Here is a 22,066-nt window from a genome sequence, read left to right on the forward strand (position 1 = left end):
CTTTCTGAAATTAACCTTTAAACTTTATGAAGAAGTGAGAAATCTCCCCTGTTAAACCCAGTCATGTCTCTAGAACCTTCTAGAAAAATGAAGCAGGTGTAGTGTTATTGATTAGAACTTTCCTGATTTACCAAGAAGGCTCCATAAAAATCAGAGCGACCACGGCCGAAGCTATGCAACAAGGAACCAAGCATATCTCTTGCCTGCAATTCCTGCCTTGCAAAGCTGTAGCTATCCATTGACATTTTCGATCTCATTGGGTACTTAGTCAATCTGGACAGGCCGTAAGCAACCTTAGGTCGATACACTTAATAAACATGCTCATTCAATCTTTAAACTGGTTGCTAAAAATATTTTCCACAACAGTGAAAAGTCTGCACGCGTGCAACTTGTAGCGATCCAGGAATTTTTTTTGTGATGATAACTTGCTTTTACGGGGAAATAGGTGAAAACGTGTGAAATTCCGAGACGTTCCACGGAAATAACCAGTAACGTTTCGGAATTTTTTACAGTGTGGCAACGATATGGTTGATACCAAGCTTAGAGCAGAATATTTTAATCGCTTTTGAATTATCATAAGCTGGAAACGCGGTAGACAGCAAGCGTAAACATTCAACGCGTAAGTGGAGTGCGCGCCGAAGTTCATCACTTGTGACGTCATAAAGCTCACGCCTTATTTGAAAATTCGGGCACTCAAAAAAATTGATTAAAAATTAAACGTTTTTAAAATCGAAGATTTTCTTCGCTCCATGTATTTTTTTCTTTGCTCATTCTATCAGCTTCAGTGACTAAAAGTAGTACTTCTGACTGATGGAATCAACCCCATTCTATGGACATCAAAAAAAGTGTATATTCCAAAACTACAATCAACTAAAGTAGATGTCGAAAAGTTCTTTCGAGGACACTTTGCGTCCGTGTTGAAGTTTTTTGTTTTACAATATTATGCAACAAGTATGTAGAAAAAAAGAAATGCAACCAACTGTATTTCATGTAGGAGAAAGCATGGAGCGAGTTAAACGCACACACTCATATTACCTACTTTTTATACATCACATAATACATTTTTTTCAAGGAGGGAAAAAAAGTTTGGTTACTAGTGTCTCCACTTTAAACCAGTTTAATTGCACACAATTTTAAATATTATCACAAGTTTTATAACCTTTAGAGGTATTGAAGAAACAGGATATGCTTCGTGCTTTCTCGTGTAGTAGGAATAAGGCTTGTCCCAGACAATTTTACACAATTTCACTAAACAATGTTGAGTTGTATATTTTTAAAATTCTAAACTGCCTGCACGTGGATGAAATGATTGAACTTTGAATAAATAATTCTGTACCTCAAAGTCAAAGTCACAGTATCATTACCGTTCAGAAAAGCGTAAAAACGTTTATGTGGTTAAGTACAAAGGTTGGTACTCGCACTCTTTTAACTCGTGTATTTAGATATAAAGGATTTTTTTAAAAAGAATTATGTTCTCATGACTCAATACGGAATAGGTTTCTACGTATAATGTAGTAATAACCTGAAAATAGCCAATTTTTGAACTTAAGTCTTGCCCCGTGGTACAGATTTATGCCATTGTTTTTTACTAGGAAACTTTAATGAGTTAAAAATTACATCGAAATGCGAAGGAGTAAGATCCAAAATTTTGCACGATAGATTCAAAAATAACAAAAATCTTACAAAGTTATAAAATGTGATTTTTTTACAACTGCGGGCCTCAGCATTTTTGAGCTAAAAATAAGAATAAACTTCTAGATTTTGGAGAAAAAAAATAAATAAATAAAAATAATAAATAAATAACTTCCTCTGTAAAATTCGGCCGTATAGAAGCTCACGTTTCTTCCGCGGATTCAATCATTCGCAATATCGAAAGAAGACCATGTGTTATTTTGAAAGTTCAATAATATTAATTTTCAATACGTATATAAGAGTGAACGTAGCAAAGGGCTACATGGATCGGCTAAACGGGGCAGCATGTTGGGCACCACTGAGTTTGTGCATTAATTAGAATATCAAATGGCACCCAAAAAACAAAATGTTTGCTTTTATTACGAGCTTTGATTTGTATTTGTAATCCTATAAGAGGTAGTTAGTATTCTAAAGAAATAAGAAAAAAAAAAAATCCCCTTAGGAAATTTGTAAAGAACGAACAACTTTTATACAAGGATAGATGTCTTTTGTATTCTATTCTGTACAAAACATTTTATTGAAAGATGAACAATTATTGGTTTTGAAATACTTGGCATTGAAAGACACATGTAGTTGAAGCTGTGATGAATCTTCTTTAACAATCTCAGTACTCATCTAACTGAAGAAAAAACTTTATTATATAATTTTTATCAAAAATACTGTGCAACTTTTCAGATAGTCCGTTTGTTGGATCTGAAATGAAAAGTCATGAAGGGGGAGTTCATTTTCTTTGAAAGATTTGCTACCGAGAATGCTGACTTAATTTTGAAGGATACAAATGGATCGGCAATTTTCTTTGCAGCTTAATGCAAGCCCACAGCCAGTCAACGGTGACTTGTTTTGTTGAAGATTTCAAAATTTCCTAAAAAAAATTATTGAGAAATATGTATTAATAAATACATCGAAAACCCCCTACTGTAACCTTATAACATACTATCTTTACTAATAATAAAGCTGAAAGTCTCTCTGTCCGGAACTCTCTGTCTATCAGGATCTATGTCTGTCCGGATCTCTCTCTGTCTGTCAGGATCTCTGTGACACGCATAGCGCCTAGACCGTTCGGCCGATTTTCACACAAAGTTAGTTTGTAGCATGGGGGTGTGCACCTCGAAGCGATTTTTCGAAAATTCCATGTGGTTCTTTTTCTATTCCAATTTTAAGAATAAAATTATCATAAGATGGGCGAGTAAATTACGAAATCATCATAACGTGGAACCGTAACATGGGCACAAGCCAATTGGCGAGATACGAAATTATCATAGCGTGGAACCGCAACATGGGTACAAGCCAATTGGCGAGAAAATTCACCACACATTATTTGTAAATATACAGGCGAGCCAAAAGACCTTTTAATTTTTCTATTACGGGCAAAGCCGTGCGGGTACCACTAGTAAATAAATAAAATTACAATGTCGGTTGCGAGGAAAGATATTTCTTTCATTGATACTATTTTGACAGAAAAACAACTATTACAGAATTTAGGTAAACTAAGTGACATTTACATAAAAAGCGTTTGGCGACGAGATTAGTCTTCAATCAGTTGATTAAGTCCTTAATTTCCAGGAAAAGATGGAATTCTCAAAAACCGAAACTCTCTTATCAGATATAAGTATTGTTCTCTAACATTATCCAGGCTGCTTGGAACTGTGGTGTAAAAGAGAGGTGCAAGAGTTCTGAGAAAATGTGGTTTGGATTTTAACTGTGAAGTACTTCAAGAGCCTGCGATGTCGTTTTGAGTGATATCATTCCGTATTACTGTTAGTATTAAAGCAGCAAAGTGATTTTCTGCAATTTTTTTCTAAAAGTTCATTGTAAACTTTTGCATTAAGCATTCTTGCAACTACGCTTACACTAAGTTTATCCAAGTTTGGGTTTGGTTTGTTGTTATTGCGATGACACAACACGTTGTAAAGCCTAAAAGGCAAAGTTATATTTTGAAACAGTTTCGAAATACCAGGGAAAAAGTACTAAGTTGAGTAGTACTGATCCAAGTCAACTCAAATTTGGATGCATAAAAAAATCTAAGCTATGTTTCTCCCTACATGTAACTTACAAACCAGTTTTAACTTGGGAGAAAGTTTTTTCTGTCCTTAAATAGACACACAGTCATTCAGGTACGTCGTCATCCGGTGCGTGTTATAATTTCTGAAAATCTATAATTATAGTCGTCAACATTTTTTTTTTCAAACACGCAAATTAATAATGAAATCTACCGTACTTACTTTTTTATCTTGTATAATGGAATAATTTGCATCACTTTTCTGATACTCCTTCAAATGATGGCCGTCAAAGCTGACTTTTGTTAAAGAAGTATGTAAGTTTGAAATCATTGAAAAATATACAAACAATTTCAAAATCAAGCAATCATGTTTTGTTACAAAATCATTTGTATCTTAACGAAAATAAAAAACCCTGATAAAAAATATGATCGAAAAAAAAATAAATAAGTAAAATGAATGTAAACATTATTATTTTCAACAAACGATAGGATACCTTTCAGCTAAGCACAACTTATTTTTTTTCAATGAGCAGAAGTGACGTCACTTGCAGCGTAATTAACGCAGAGGATAACTACCAGATAAAGTTAATGGGGTAGTTTCCATCAGTCAAAAGTACTACTTTTATTAGTACTTAATGAGAAAAAAAAAAAAAAAACATGGAGCAAGGAAAAAATTTTATTTTCAAAGCGTTTAATTTTTATTTAAGTTTCTTAACTGTGTTTTAACTTTTTTCAAATAAGGCGTGGTCTTTATGACGTCACAAGTGATGAAATTCGGCGCGCTGAAAGCTTATAGTCTAAGATCCCACTAGGCTTGACCTACCCTCGTTTAGTTTCCAAAAATTGTTACCATATATAAAGAGTAAAAGTTGTAAATATAACGTGAAAGTAAGAATCTCTACCTCTTTCACAATGAACTAATCAGGGTTGCGGGGGTTGAAAGGTGCCTAAAAATGAGCAATTTACCCTCATTGAGTTTTCGAAAATCGTTATCATAAATGAAAAGTAAAAGATGGAAATAAAATGCTAAACTAAGGTTTCCTACCTTTTTCGGCTCCCTAATCCTATTTTTAGGCATCTTTCAACCCCTGGAAACCCTGATTAGTTTACGTGAAAGAGGTAGAAATTCAAATTTTCACGTTTTATTTACAACTTTTACTCTTCATCTGTGGTAACAATTTTAGGAAACTCGATGAGGGTAGATCAAGCCTAGTGGGATATTTCGAACTATTACTGTTTGACCGCGAATGTATGTAATTTGGCAATCTGCCAAGTAAAGACGATTCCATCTGAATGAATCTAGCAGGAGAGACGGGAAAATAACGATGGGATTTTGATGCACGCGTTTTATAATGTCACTAGTGCCTTACTCATTTATTGCATTTTCTAAAATAAAATAAAGGAAAACAAAAAAATTTACCATGGAAACAACAAAAAGGAAAGTAAAACATTTTCATTTCGTTCAGGAACGTAAAAGTAAAATGGTAAGCTCAAAACTTTGTTGTGAATAAATAAATTATTTAATTTTTGCCGTGAGAATATAGATAGAATAGACTTCAGATTAAAAAAAATGTTGCTGAGAGCAAATTTTCATTTTTATAAAAGTAAGGCTAAATAATAGAGAGGCAAAAGTGCACATCTGTAACAAACCAACTAACACCCCTATAAACTAATAGATACGTCCATTTCCGCCTATAAACCGGATATTAGCCTTTCCATGTAATCGATGGTCAGACAGTAGGCTTGCTGTTTACCGCGTTTCCAGATTATGATAATTAAGAAGAGAACTAAAGACTGCGCTCTACGCTTGCTATCAATCATATTATTGCCAGTATATGTGAAAAAAGAAGCAAATTAAATATTGTGATCTACGCGAATGGCATCAGTGACTGGCATTTCATCTTTTATGTGCAGAAGCGCAAAAAATGAAATTGACACTGCGCACCGATTAAAATAATTGGTAAAAAGTTCAAAACTTTGTCAAATTGTTTTAAAAATGGTAAAATCCTATGTTTCAAGCATGTTCTTTCAAAAAAAAAAAAAAAAAAATACTTTTGAAATTTTGGAAACGTCCCCATTCTGAACACAAAATAAACATTGATGATTTTTCAATAAAACTGAAAATGATTGCCACTTGTAAATTACTTCAAAACGATATTTTACGAATTAGAAATGGATAACTTTGTAAAGAGGATATTATATGACCCGAATATATGACCTTACTCTAACGATCATGTAAGTTTATCTTAATCTCTTCTATCGACACATGCCAAACAAGCGCAACTGACAGTGGCGTAGAATAGGAATTTTCTTTTTAACAGAAGCTGACAAAAACATCTGGAAAAAGATACAGTAGAAATTCTTAAAAGCTTCACTGAACACGCAGAAACATGAAAAAGTGTACCCCAAACATGCAATCAAAAGATAAAACTATAAAAAGTAGCAACTACTGTATCACAACTGCAAATTTCTACTCATCATTCAAGCATTTTTTTTTTCAAAGAAGGGTACAAAATCAGTGAAATACATAATAACTGTGTTGATTAATAATAACGTTTTTATTATTAATCAACACAGATATGGCGTCCCTCATTTGAAAAGCTATAGGTTCAAAATAAATAAATAAATAAATCATTCGCAAAATTCCAGGTATTCAAAACGAATCCGCTAAAAACAGTATACATAAAGAAAAGGTCATACAAAGCTCTAACTATGCAAAATGTTTAGAGAATTCTAAGTAAAATGGATGTTTCACTAAACTCTATGCATTCAAAATAGATGTTTCAGAAAACTTTATCTCATTTCAATGAACTTTTATCGATGCTTACAAAACATAACTACATAAGAATTTGAAGGATCTAAATGCATGCTTTCATTAAATGTTAAAAGACATTTTTAAAAATATAAAATAAATTTATTTTGTGAAGGCATTTGTGGTATCTTTATTATGCTTATAAATGTATTGCGCTTTTTTTTATGAAGCCCTACATGCGCGAAAAACAAAAATTCAGTCAAAACAACAAATAGTTTTTTTTAAATACAAAAATAAGAATCATGCATACGATATTTAAATGACAACAGTTATAACAGTTTTCTTCAATAAGTGGTTGCTATGCTTATAAATGTATTGCGCTTTTTTTTATGAAGCTCTACATGCGCGAAAAACTAAGATTCAGTCAAAGCAACAAATACTTTTTTTTAATACAAAAATAAGAATCATGCAAACGATATTTGAATGACAACAGTTATAACAGTTTTCTTCAATAAGTGGTTGATGTAAATACGTATTTTTTTAATCTCATTTTTAAACGTGTACCATACTTTCAGCAGGGGGGGGGAATGTGGGGCAAAGTGAAATGGTTAAGATGACAGTGGGTATTCAGAATGAACAAATCGGAAATTTGTTTTGAAAATGACAGAACATAAAGAAAGAACATTATATTTTATAACAAAACTTGCATTGAAACAGTATTTTTTTTCTTGGCAGTAAATTTGAGTTAAAAAAAGTGGAATTTTTTTCCTTTTTTTTTCATGGAACAGAGTGAAAGATAAACAATTTTTCAAAGGAAATATTTTCTATTCGATTATAAAACATATTTTTGATCAAAAAAATCAGTAAAAAAAAGGTTGAATGAATAAATGAAAAAATAATGAAACAATAAACGCATAGTTAAATGAATAAATCAATTAATATTTGAAAAAAAAATTAAAGAGCGTGCAAAAGAATGAATGAATAAGAAAATAAGTGAATGAATGAATAAATAAGTAAATTAGTAAATGAAGGCATGTAAATGAATTAATTAATGAAAACGTAAGTGATTTACATTAAATGATTGAGTGGTTAAATGAAGAAAACTATTTCACTTTGCCCCATCCACTTTGCCCCGTATTTACTTGACTAATTGTACAATTCATTTAAAATACAAATAAGCTAAATGTTAACTAAATTAATACTGTATTGAATATTAGGAAGTCTCAATTCATATTTAACATGTTAATAACAAGAACTTTATCATATCATAGTAACAAAAATAATTTTATACTTACAACAAAATATTACAATATCAATTTTTTAAAATTGCCTATATCACCAAATGCTCTAATCTTTGGCTGTATTTTTTTCCTGACTAGAATCGACTGCATATGGTACTACTAAGTTAATAAAATAATACCAGATAGGTGGAGATAAAAGCAGAGTAAATATTTCACCATTTCACTTTGCCCCATGTTCCCCTACTTATTTTAAATTGCTGTAAACATTTTATAATCTCAGAATGTATTTTGCATTTTAAATATAACGTATGCAATTATTTCTTATAATTCAGTTGATAATAAATTTGAACATCAAAACATTGTTTCATTTTTGTTCCGTCTTCATGTTAATTAGTTTGAAAAATACAACCTATTCGTGCATATTTAATTAATTTGTATCAGTGGCGCAGTCCCAAGAACCCTTGATTTCAACTCAGATGTCAATTCTAGTACTGTAATTTATGTACTATAAGGACGGATGCGCCTCCCTCCTCCCCAGACCGGAAATTCTGGCTCCGCCCGTGGTTTGTATTTTCGTGAAAAATCTCACTTTTAGTTATTGTAGGTACCATCCAGGTGCAACTCGAAAGTACAGTCGAGTGCTTTGACTGGCCGCTATGCAAGCTTCAATATTGGAACTAATGTCTGAACTTTTACGGATATCTTTTCGTTTTGATTTTTAATTGTACGTATGGAAGATTCACTCATACTTATTGTCGCGCTACCATCGACGGTTAATAGTTGTTCAAGCATATCGAGAATCTTAAGCCTTTTTTTTTTAGTTAGAAACTTTCTTTTTCTTCCCATCTTCACAAACTTTAGATGAAGGTGTCATTAAGGTGCCATTATATTTCATCAACTTTCATATTTGAATGAAAAAAATAAATAAATGAAAGATGCTGAGTGATTATTTGATGCACTAACAACGCGATGCGTAGACTAATTTAGTGTGGGAACTTTCGCTGTCAGTGTTGCTTAATGAGATGTAAAAACACTCACAAAATCAATATTTAATAACCAATAACGAAGCTGATACTTCCTTCCAAAAAATTCGTGTTGTGGACGAAAAATTCGCATTAGCTCTAAAATTTGTTACTAGTGAAAATTTCGCGTAATAGCCATTTCGCGTAAGTCGAATCGCGTCGTAGCGGGAGTCGACTGTATTATAAAACATCCTCCCTCTACTTTTGTACTAATGTTCCAACGCTTTGCATGTATGAAATAGTCGTCTATCCTTATTCCTCTGTATTACATGAAAATTAATCATTTTTAGTAATTCCTTAATATTACTATTATTACTCTGACTTTGACTATTCAAAATCCCTGATCATTAGTTAATAAATTACAGACTGGGACTGTTTATTACTTCTCCCATAAAAGTATTTTTTAATTCACTATGTATGAAAATTAAGTTTCAACATATCAATATTATTTTTGGTCGCTAAATCATTACTATCGATTTTTTAGAGCATCGATGCTTTGCTATCGATGTCACATCTCTAACAACCAAGTATATTTTGTGATAGGTAAGAGAAAACTTCATCAAAACAAATTTCTCGTAAAAACGAGAAATATACGAACTATATTTTGAAAGAAAGAGGTTCACATACTTTTTAAACAATAATAAGTGTCTCTTGCATCAAATGCAACAATATATTACCAATACAACATTAATATATGTAGAATAAATGAAACACAAACGAAACCTCTATTCGATATCAAATTTTTAACACTTATTACAGTACAGGGTATTTGAAACAAGATTGGGAAACTATTGGAAGAAACGAGAAATCGTAGGATTAGTTGAGAAAGAAATTCGGTTGCACCCAAGGGACAGGAAAAGTGACACAAAACTAACAGATACGAAGGTTTCTGAAAAGGACACTGGTGCAATTGTGATCGATATAAAATTGAAGTTCTACTAATGTCATCATGCAATCAATATGAAATAAGTCAGTGAAAGGCATAGCATAACTCAACTGCATAATAAAAGTATCAGACGACAGAAAAAGACTTACATTTTTTTCGACAGGATTTATCGACTATTAATCACACCTGGAGATATTTAGTAATCATCGGAGACTAAAATGTTATGATCTTAATTTATCACAGAAAGATTAGTACTGTATTAGAAATAATGTTCTGTATAGCATGCAACTCTTCGGAATTCAAAATTATGAAAAAACTCTCACATTTCAGTTGTATTTCGGAAATAGTACTCTATTATTCAGTTTGAATTAACACTATTTCGCTTCATACTTAACTGTGCTATAATTAATTTTATTTTTGTACTGGACGGGGAGCGGGATGTTTCATTTTGTTCAAATTGTAACGAGAATTTTAATCAAATTCTCTCTAGCAGACGATTTTACTCTTCGCGAACCAAATAAGATTGTAAAGTAATCTTCAGGGAATGGTGAACGTGAGAGAACAAGGGGCGAGCCCTTTTCTTTCTTTTTTTTTTAAGTCCCTGTGAAATAATTTTTTTTTTTGTTTTCAAAGAATAATATAAAAAACATTCTGCTGTGTATTCAGTTATACATAACAAATAAATATTTTAATAGAAAATAACACATTCTGCAAAAAGCATTTGACATCAACAAAGCCGCGAATTCGTAAATGGTTGTTGATTGCAACAATTTGCATTTTTTTTTTGCTTTATTAGGTATTTTTATAATTTAGAAACAGAATATCTTTTAAAGGAACACAGAAATTTTTATTTAAATAATCTTACTGCAACAAATAGTTAACGTTTTTAATTATTTCATCAACGCATCAACATTTTCTCGCTAATGTATCTCTTACATCTCCTCAAAGTGAAGTTGGGAAAACTTAAGAGAGGTGAAATGAAGTGAATTAATGAAGCGAACTAAATAGTTCAAGTCTTTGAAACGGAAATTGGTTTCGGTACTAAGGTCTGATGAATTACTGTTTCAATGTAGAGAAATTCATCATAAACAAAGCATTAAAACTTAGATTTAATCCTTACCCTACAATTTAGTCGTTTTTAAAATTGTAATTTCTTTTTCTTCCGTTCTTTTTCTCTCTTTTCCCCTTCCCTCCCCCTCCCCCCCCCGTTTTGTTACAATGCATTTTCAGCCGTCAAATTTTACATTAACTATTTTAAAGTCATAGGGTTTAATTATAATAATGAAAGAACAGTTTCAATTAAAATTTTAAAACAGAAGAATTAATTTATATTTAAAAAGCATGCTAGTTGGGGAAAAAAGGGTTGGGAGGGGGGGGGGGGGTAAAAGAACACAAAATAAAGCATAAAATTTTTGAGGGGCGTTGAAGAGCCTTTCTGCAGTGGGCAGTATCTGCAGAAATGAGTTTTTGAGGTATTTGAAAGAAATGCGTTTTGGATTTCATACTAACAATAGGGAAATGTTCGAATTTGACGTTTTTTTCGCGCTTTTTTTTCAGCGGAAACCAAATACGGAAGTTTGTTCAATAAAGCTAACGCACAATAGATGAAAAAAATGCAAAAAAAAAAAAAAAAAGCAGTTACTGCCCTTTACCCCTGTCCAAGGCAGAATTACACCTTCAACGTCGAAAAATTGCAGCCACCAAATGAGCCACATGTGCGTGTGCGTGTCTATGTTTTTCACTTAAGAAATACAAAATAAAGATTTTTTAAAATTGTTTTTCGGGAGTTTTAGAGTAGATTTATGGTTTCTAAAATAAGTAAAGAATACTAATGCTTTTCTGTAATACGCATGTTATATATTCGTAATGGTATTCAGTACTCACTAATAACGCAGTTTTTTTCACGTACGCATGAATTTGGTTACAAGCAAAATCGGCAACGTCATTTTTAAGCGATTCAATAAAATCAAACATGAAATAATTACAAGTTGAAAAAAAAAAAAGTTTTACTTCGATATTCGAAATCTCATATTCGAGTTTTTAACATTTTTTAAAACAAGTATTCTTTTGAGTTTTAAAATCGAATTTGCAAAATATCGAAGTCACATTCGAATAAACTCAAAATTAAATTTCGAATTCCTTGACAGTTATATTTTAATCGCATTTAGGCAAGAATTAACAAGGTTAGGAACTTCGGTATTCGAGTTATAAGGTTGTGAGGAAAAAATCGAATCTTCAAGACAAGGATTCGTAGAAATTAATATGCTAAGTCCATCTTTATATGATTTCATGCGATTTTGAACAAAGCTTTCGACTTAAGAACATTAAGTTCAAAAGTCACAAACTTAAAAGACCCGAAGAGTTTTGTAATAAAAAGAAAAAGTCATGTGAACGGTTGTTTCGTATGAAAAGGAAATTAACTTTTCTTGAGTATAAACTCTTTAACTTGTCTACAAAATTTACGTATTACAATAATCTTTTTCAATCGTTTTAATTCTGCAGAATAAAAAAGAAAATTTAGTTTATTTTCAGAAAACTTGATGAGGTTAAGATTTTCTATTCGAAGAGTCCAAAAAAGAAGAAGAAGAAAAAATCAAGCATTTCTGAATTTTACTTTATTGCACCTAGAGTCAAAATACCAATCAGGAAATGCAAGGGATGGGAGGGGGCAGATTTTCCCCAGCTTTAGAACCTTGAATTTCAAAATGTTAAAAAAAATGTACATAAAAGAGCAGCATAACTTGATTTTTCAATTGATGTATTTAATTTTAAACCGCGTAAATAATGTGGAAAACTTCTTAAAAAGTCATCATTATTCAATGTTTACTGACACATCTTTGACTTTCAAAGTGGAGGAATACTATCAAAGGAAACCAAAAAATTCCACTTCAAATGCATGAAAAAAGAATGAGTTTCCTGCAGCAGTGACAAGTGTAAAAAAAGGCGAGAGAATGATCTGTTTCCTTGAATATTTAACTGAACAGGTTAAATCTGATTAGCACCAAAAAAAAAAGGTTTTTTTGTATAAATTAAAGAAAAAAAAACCCCTAAGAGAAAAGAAAAAATGCTACGGGGGGGGGGGGGATACGGGTAGTATTTTTTCGGGACGTAATTCTTATTTGATAATTTTACCCAGGCAATAAAAAACAAAATATTTAATCCCCTTATTATCCTCACTTGACCAAAGTTGATGTTGCTCTGATTTTTCAGATCACCATGACAACGGTTGTTTTTAATATTTATTTAGAGAGGAAAATTTTCACTGTCATATGGTTTGATTTCATTCAAAATTTTTTTTCAGTGCTTAAGTCAAGCAAACTATACATTGAAAAATGTGTTTTTTTTTTTTTTTGTATAAAATAACGGATTTTTAGGAAAAAAAAAAACACCTGTATAGAGGAACTTAAACAGCAAAACTTCATCATTACTAAATTCCATCATTTAAGATTGATAAATAAAACTCACTGATGGACAAAACTTTCAGATTACGAATTCCCATTATTTAAAATTGAAGAGAAATAAAAATATATATTACACACTGTAAATAATCTTTATAATAATTGTACTGGTGGATATCGATCGTAAGCTCTTTATGTTTATTACCGCATCCTAATCACCATTTCTTTTTTTTTATGGATATTCCTCGTATTACCTAGAAAACCACCCGTCATAACATGACGGTGGCAAATTTCTTGGCTATTTCCATTCCATTTGTAGAAACAAGAAACTCAACGAGTAGGGTCCTATCACAATTCGTGATTGTGAAAACATAATTTAAATTTATTGAAATTTAAATGATGATGTATGCTTTTTTTCCCACTTCCTTTTTCTACTGTTTACAAAGTAATAAAAGAAAGCTTCGTAAAACTTTTCTGTTTGAAAATTCAACGGACTTTCAAATATTTTAAGGGAGCTCATATTTTTGTTTTCAGAAGACAGGAGGAAATTTTTAATCTGTAATACATTGTGGGAATTCTAAAAACAAAACTAATGCATATTAAAATCAGAAAAATTATAAATTAAAGAAGGTTTTAGTAAAGATAATTTATTTATGGCTTATGCGAAAATGTTTTGAGTGATATTTATGCTCTAGGTTTAATGTCTACAAGGGATCAAGCCCCCTTTGAACTTCCTTATGGGTACCAATGTGGTGGTTGCGTTCAATGATAACTTTCTTCGTCGGTTTGGAACAACTTGATCTAACGATGCTGCGTTATTAATAAAATCAAGATATATATACAATGGAATGCAAATTAATATAAAATATCATGTTCGCTATCGATTACATGTCATAAAATCAGCCCGCAGGTGAAAAGCAACTTAAGGCTGCTACTGTCAAGGTGCCATTTCCACTACAAACCTTTTTGACGACACATCCATTTATGTCTCTCCTAAAATTCTTCCGTTTTCGTGAGCAACTAACTCTAACGCCAGCATTTTCTTCCTTTCTTTTTTTTTTTAAAGAAGTACGAAATTGCTAGTAATATTGTAAAGTGCATAAAACGCTACAGGCACTAAGTGGAAAGAGAAATGTTATTAGAAAATCAAACATCAAAGTAGTGTTTTAGAAATAAGGAGCTAAATGCGTTGTTTTCGAAATAAATGACCTTTAATTTAATATGAAGTAAACCGAGATAAAGCTATTTCTTTACAAATTTAAAATGTTTGAAATCACAAAATTATTCCTTCACTGATTTTGCAGGAAATGAATACAATATTTTAAGCATTCTTTGTAATAAACTTTTAAACAAACTAAAACTATATTTCAAAACTAAGATTGTTAACTAGAAATCGAACTTTTTTTTACAGTAAATATCTTAAGCTTCTTTTATTAGAAAGAAGTTGATTATGGAACATTCATGCATGGGCCATTCCACCGTCACGTGCGGGACAATTAAACTCGATAATTTCACCAACATTTTGCTATAGATCTTAAAATTTTAACTAAACAGGGGTAAGCATATTTTTAAATATTTACATTTGATGCAAAGATACTTTTGACACAGTATTACTTTTATTAAATAACTTTGTTACCTAAAGTTCAATTTATTTGCATGTGTCACGTGCGGGACATCCAAAGTCAACCTATTGTAGTTTGCTGCATGCATTACTTATGATTTTGCACTATTAATACAGCAATGACGAAACAAATTTTAGGTTTTGAAAGCTGAGGTACCATCGTAAAGGAAACATATCTCATTTGTTGGGAAATAATAACTTAAACCGTTAAAAAAAATGTCTTCGGCCATTCCACTAAAAACGGTCATTTTAATCCGCACGTGATGTTTTTTTTTTCATAAAAAAAGAAATAATTTAAAAGGTAATGACGAAATGTTTTGCGTAAGAAGTCACACATATGTTGTGATTTCCTAAGCGACGAAATTTTGCTCATTACCCTTTTAAATTATTATTTTAAATGAAATGCACGAAGTGTCACGTGCGGGACAACATTACAGTTTTCCGTTGAATGACCCAGTATTTTTTTTTTTTTTTTTTTTTACGTTTTTCCTACTAATCAGTAGTTTAACAGACATATAGAGCAGTATAAAAACATTTACCGAACAAAAAATTAAACAAAATTTTTTTTTTTTCTGAACAACTGATTATATTTTATTATTGAAGAAAGACAGAAAAAAAAATGCACTTCCAACAAACAATATTCTTTTTTTCCCCTCGATTACCAGAGCAGTCTGTATGAACCTATTTGAGGCATTTTTGACACTGAGCCCACAGTACATCCCTAATCATTTGAAGATTAATCTTGCGGAATGAGCACACACATCACCATTTTCATCTTCACGTTCACTTCTCTGTTCTTCCATTTCTGAAGTAAAAGAAACTCGCTTCTCCCCCTTATTGCGTATTTTGCTCCATATAGCTTCTTACCCCAGATTGAGTCATTCTCCAACGTGATGTTCATTCTCTAATACATGAAATAATAAAATTTCTCCCAAAAATGGGTTACGAGAGTCACAGTAGTGAACCGCAGCATTCCAAAATCAGCTGGATTCATGAACGCTTCGGATTAATTCCGCAATCGTTTTCAACGCGGTCATGTGAAGAATCGGATACCAGATTGGTAAATCAAATGCGATTTCGTCCACGTGACTGGTCGAAAATGACAGAGGAAGAAGTCCGACCGGTACGAAAATCTAACTGATTGACTGGATTTTCTTGATTTGGAGTAGTTAGACAACATAGTTTCCTTGAAAAACCAACTTTCCGGTACAGAGAACTCAGAGTTTTTCCTTTGACAAATGCTTCCGTTAAGGATATTGTGGAGGGGGGGGGGGATAAAAAGTAAGTAGTCTTTAAGGAGTCGAAGATTAAACTTTAAAAAAAAAAAGAAAGAATAAAAATGATAGTAAGGACACTGAAAAATAAAAGTGAAAATTAAAAGGTTTTAAAGGTTTTTTAAGGAACGTACGCACTCTGTTCATTCATGTTTTTCGCCCCAGATTATAAAAAATATATCAATACATAAATAAAATAAATAAGAAAATAACAATAATAAAATTCATTGAAGTAAATAAGATGCTTTTCAAGAACAATTGAAAGTTCACAAAACGCAATCACTGTGTGCGCACAATATACAGGGTGTTCCGTTTTAACCTGACCTCTATTTTCGCAACTGTTAGTCCTAGATGCACACTTCCAGTTGCAAAAATGTTTAAAATCAGATGCGGGGTTTAGATATTGAAAGTTTGAAGCAAAAAAAAAAAAAAAAAAAGGGTCAAAAAATACAAAATTTAACTTCTTACACGGGCCCTAGGCCCCCTAACTTATGTTTAGAGAAATAATCTCCATTCAAAACTATTACTGACACAAGAAACTTGACATTTTGACATTCGCGCGATCAAAACACAAGGAGATATTATAGTTCAAAGTTTTAAGGGACCATACAGAAGATGAGATTGGAACTTATCGCCCTTTCAGAAGAATGATAAGTTGTCAAAGTATTAAAAAAAAAAAATCATTGCTATTCAAAAATAAATGCAAATGTTATGCCGTGATACGCAAAACACACTGCAAAACCTCGAACAATTTGAAAAACCACTCTATGCACACATATCATTTTAAACACTTGTTAACCGCCGTATTTTCCCCCAAAAGGTGTTATTGACGGTGAGTAAAGTGGTGTAAGTCACAATGCCGCGTTTCATATCTCGGTGAATATTGGTCGTACTAATTTCAATCTTTTTGTAATGGAATTATTTTTCAATGAGGATTATTTCCCAAACTACAAGTTAGGGGATCTGGGGCCCGTATAAAAAGTTAAAATTTTGTATTTTTTGGCTGACTTTTATTTTTACTTCAAACTTCCAATATCTTAACTCTGCATCTGATTTTGAACATTTTTGCACTTGGAAGTACGCATTTAAGATTAACGGTTGCGAAAACAGAGTTCTTGGAGGTTAGAAGGGAACAACCTGTGTAGCATTCGTTAAATCATTCCATTTATTTAGATGCAATCCATTTATTTAGATGGATTGCATTTCGTAATTACAGGCCATTGCTAAAAAAAACTTCGAAAATAACGAACTGCAATACATGAAACTATTATTAAAATTCCCATAAAAACGGTTGCAGAATAAAATCAGCAACTTTGAAAATTCAAACGCATATCATTTTTGTGGAATTTTCTACAAATGGGCAAGATTATTCCTCAACATTTCGTTTTTTAGAGGTTATATCGATTTTTGACGTTTTTGTAGAAAACGGGGCAAAGAAAGAGGAAAACGCGGGAATAAGAAACGCGAAACTACAAAAAGCGTAGATCAGCGAAAATCCCTCTCCCCAGAATATTCCTAAGAGATTTGTATAACTATAGATGATGAAATGAATTCATGTTTAGTTGGATTTTAGAACCTTTTTTCGTACTTACGACAAATTTTTTACTCTCCTAAAACATATTTTCGAAAAAAAAACCCCCCCTCAATTAAAAAAAGCAAAAGTTAAATTATGGAAACATCAAAAATTCTAATCGGGTGGAAGGCACAGGAATGAAAAAACTTGAAAATTAACAAACATTTATTCACTTCTGAAGTTACCTAACTACAAAAGCATGAAAAATATTTATATATAAAAAAAAAAAATAAATAAATAAATAGAAAGTGCAAAGTAATTGGGTTTCAAACAGGTTCCATATTTGAAAGTAGTGTACTCGCATCATTTAAGTAAGCTTGACAATGAAAATTGTAGTTCAGAAACAACATACAGTCAAACTCGCTTATAACGAGCCCTGATTTAACGAGAACCCGGGTTTAGTGAGGAAATCAGAAATACTTGGTTGGTACAATGCTAAGTCTGCGGGAGCATAACTCACTTTTAACGAGCGGACCCGGCAGAGGCGTGCTCACGGGGGTCACCAGGGGTACCACGGTACCCCCATTAAGTCAAAAAAAAAAAAAAAAAAGAGGGTATTAAAAGTACAGAGCACCTTAATGTCTCGCTGAAAAAAGTGTCCCTGGTGAACTTTAAAGATGACACTCCCCCTCCACCCCTCCCTCAAAACCGTTCATTATGAAACATCAGAACCTAATTGAAGTAAAATATTTTCGTAGAAGTAGAGGTAGTGTATCCGGGGATTTCTCTTCTACTAAAGTCACGAAGCTGTAGTTGTAAAAACGCAATTTTAGACGATCTTTGCTAATGTTAACTATTGGGGGGGGGGGGGAGGTTTGAGTTTCTTTTCTCGGCAAAAAAAAAAAAAAAATCAATTTTCGAATTGCTGTTGAATTTCTAAACACCGCAATAAACTCATAATGTGTTTTCGAAATAATCTTGGAAAATAACGATCCCTCTTCCTGTTACACCTTCAGTGAGAGCATTCCTGTATCACTGAAAGGTACTAAAGTGTAAAAAGTATTTTTGCTGAGATCGCAAACGCTCGTATTTCAAACAAATAATAATATCAGGCTGGAAGCTGAAAACTTCACTATTTAAAACCAAAGCAGTCTGATAGTTTTGGGAAAGAAAAACTCGTAAAGGGGTTTTCAAAACAAATTAATCAATAATTAAAACCAGGCTTGGAGTCAATTACGAGGGAATATAATCGATTACGATTATGATTACGAGCACGAAAAAAGGGGGTTACACACACACACAATTACAGCAACAATTCGATTATGTAGAAAATGTAATCGATTACGATTATAATATGCCGATTATGATTTTGATTACGGTTACAGACTCATAATATAATGTTTATATATCACTCATTTGCATCAACAATGTGATAGTTGAAAGTTATGATTATTGATTTAATACTAAAGAGCTAATTGCAACTACTATGTAGTTTGTATATATAAAGAAGCTTGTCCTGACTGACAATCAACGTACAGTCAAACCTACTGAGGCTAGAAAGCTGAAATTTGGAACATAGGTTCATTTTATGACGTAAGCGCGTGCTAAGAAAGAATTTTTCGGAATTTCAATTTTAAGGGGGTGAAACGGGATGGGGAATGTTCTGCACTCATATGCAAAGTTCTCAAGAATGAGCTCGAGTTCAGGGTCGAACCAGGTATTAAAAAACTCGAAATTTTACGAGGGTTACGAATACTTCAGCCTCATCCACGTAGGATGCTAAATAACGGAGATATTAGTTAAAAACTCAATTTTATATCCACTTGAACATACGTCTATGCCAAAAAATGGTCCGATTTTTTCGGTTTTTGTACCGTTGGAAAGCCCGTAAAAAAATTTCATTCCGAAAATATCCACTAGGACTAGAATCGGGGACATCGAAAAATGACTACAAAAAAAGTTATAAGCGTTTGAAGTAAAAATTAATTTATTTCAAAAAGAAATTTCTTCCTCTATTTTTTGCGCGAGATTAATTTTAGCTCGAAGAAAAGCTGAACAGTATTATTTGTTGCCATTTCTTGCTTGAGCATATAGAAATTAAATTTCTTATAGCCGTTTGTTAATGCATTGAGGCTTTGTGGGTAATTTGGGTATTTTTAAATATTTTCCTTTTGGATTATCGTTTCGCATTTTAATGCTGTTGTGCCTGACTCTGCTCGGATTCAATTGCTATACACGTCAATCCATGGCCCCACTTTTTAATAAACGTAGCCAACCTTTTCATTTTTAACACCCGACAAACAATGGAAGGGGGTTATAAGTTTGACGTGTTTGTCTGTGGCACTCTAGCGCCTAAACGGATGGACCGATTTTGAAAAAAATATTTTTTTGTTCGAAAGGAGAGTTGATCGAGAGTGTTCTCAGCTAGGTTGCATCTTTGGATGACATTAGTTAACGCAGATATTAAGTAAAAACAAAAGGTTTTAGCGATTTTTGAAATGAAAACATAGTTAATTTTTTTTTAATTTGATACCAAAATAAGGAGTTTTTTTTCCCGCGTCTGATAGAATCTGTTTGGAACTTCCATGTTTCATAGAATTCGAAGTATAACGTTTTTTTAAAGCAGATTTTAATAACGGTTAAGATTATATTCACGCGATTGATAAACAAATTCATTATTGGCCGTCAAGGAAATTAAAAGCAATAATTTAAAACTAGTTGACCCGTGCGGAACTCCGCACTGTGCTTCAAATCGTTTCATAAGGCATTTCGTTCTTTAAAAATTTCAAAGGAAGAACATTATGAAGAAGAACCGAAAAAAAGTACACGGAAAAAGTAAGCGCACAAGAAAAGGCATGTAATTTGAAGACATCAGTAACAAAACCTCGCTAAATACAACGTTGAGATAATTTGATCATCGCTCACCTTTTGGTTGTACGTAATTTCAATGCAAACATAAATATCATTAAAAGTGTGGCTGAGTAGTGACTTCTGCTTTAAAAAAAGGCATAAGAACTACAGGCTGCATCAAGGTTTTGAAACAGCAAGGGGCGTTTTCGAAAACTTGATTTTTCGACCGTAAGTCTATTTTTCGTCATTAGCCAGCCTGGTAAGTTTTAAAACGTGAGGAGAATAATATATAACATAAGATATTGAAGAAAAATGTTTTTATTTTTGAAAATTTTTACAATTTGTAACCGCAGGCTGCTTGAACCGTTATGACTTAGATGGCAGCACGTTTTCATCATTTAACAGCACGGTTAAAATACAAAATTAATTGAACTATGCTCTTTTTTAAGCGTAGCTTTTCGAATGTAGTAAAAATGTGATAAGCTATTTGTTTTTTTGCAAAAAGAAGAAAAAATATATATTTTACCCTTCAAATTGAGGGTAGTAATTTTTTTATTTGTACAAAGAGTCAAAAACTCATTAGAAGAATATATATTTCAATATACGATTTATTATTTTTTTCTGAACAAAAAACGATTCTTTTTAGTCTAAAACCTTAAACCTGTTACTTATATTTTCGCTTACATTATGCTTTACTTTTCTAACCAGAGCCAAAGCTTAAAAAAAAAAAAAAAAAAAAAAAAAAAACGTGCATTTCAGGAGTAATTTAGCACAAAGTCACATCAAGTTTTCATAAGAGCAAGGAGCGTTTCCTTCTCATTTATTCTATTTCCTCATATTTGTTATTCAATTAAATAAGTGTTCATGTAATGCACGATATTTCTCTAATGTTTTGATGCAGATTGTCCAGACGTGGGTCCGAGCACTTATTCTCCTGGTTACGAGGAGAACGCTCTGCCGATCAAGCTATTCAGCTCTGTCGGTCGTAATGCAAGTTAAAGTTATACGTTTAACCGAAAACCTCATTCTGGTTCTTTAAAACACGTTTTTTCGGCTGAAAAAAACAATTTTTAGACAGTGGGTCTATTTTTCGTCAGTAGCCAGCATCATAAGCTTTAAAGTAAGGTGTAAATCAAAGAAATCGATCAAGAATTGAGGAAAATCTGGCGTAGAAACCAAAAACAGGCTACAGAAATAATATAAATAAGGATGATATTTTAATCTGTTGCCAGTTTCTATTCAATAGCAAACAAAATACTTGACATTGATTTTTAATAATATAAGGCTTTTAAAACAATTTTCAAGTTTCCCTCTTGATTCTACAGTTGCGACTCAGTCGGGGGTATTTTAAATTTTTAATTTTATCGTTTCTCTGTCAGGGAATACAAATGTCAGCCCTTACGGTTGGTTTACTTATCCTTGGCAGAAATAGGACTTCACCAATAGTGCCATAAAATTTCCGAGTTCTTCTTTACACTAATACTTTATTTTGTTTAGTTGGCGCATTCTATTCAATCTACACTATTCAATTTGTGTCTACTGCTTTCAATGGGCTAAGTATAACTTACGATTTATTTGAAAATTATACTTAACAATTTAAAATAATATATTTTTTTCATTGATCGGGTGTACTTTGTGCTTTCATTTTAAATTTCATTTTTGACCTAAAGTTCGGGTTCAGGGAAGGTGAGCTTTGTCTGTTCTATTGGCAGATTGATTTTGAATTACAACTACTGATCATAAATATAGAAGGTTTTTCAAACATACATTATGGGGGGAGGGGGAGTACTTTACATTAAAGTTTGATTTTTTTGCTAA

The 22,066-nt window shown here is 32.2% G+C and overlaps 1 protein-coding gene across 1 annotated transcript in view; it reads right to left on the minus strand.

Annotated features, from left to right (window-relative positions):
- Positions 1-3,875: 3,875 nt before the first annotated feature.
- The window catches only part of LOC129228554 (DNA ligase 3-like), a 285,727-nt gene continuing 267,536 nt past the window's right edge, over positions 3,876-22,066 (minus strand). The window contains exon 25 of the mRNA XM_054863237.1: positions 3,876-3,984. Within this exon, the coding sequence (XP_054719212.1) occupies positions 3,876-3,984 (109 nt within the window). The remainder of the gene's footprint in view (positions 3,985-22,066) is intronic.

Source organism: Uloborus diversus, chromosome 8 (genome assembly GCF_026930045.1).
Source record: "Uloborus diversus isolate 005 chromosome 8, Udiv.v.3.1, whole genome shotgun sequence".
Classification (NCBI taxonomy): domain Eukaryota; kingdom Metazoa; phylum Arthropoda; class Arachnida; order Araneae; family Uloboridae; genus Uloborus; species Uloborus diversus.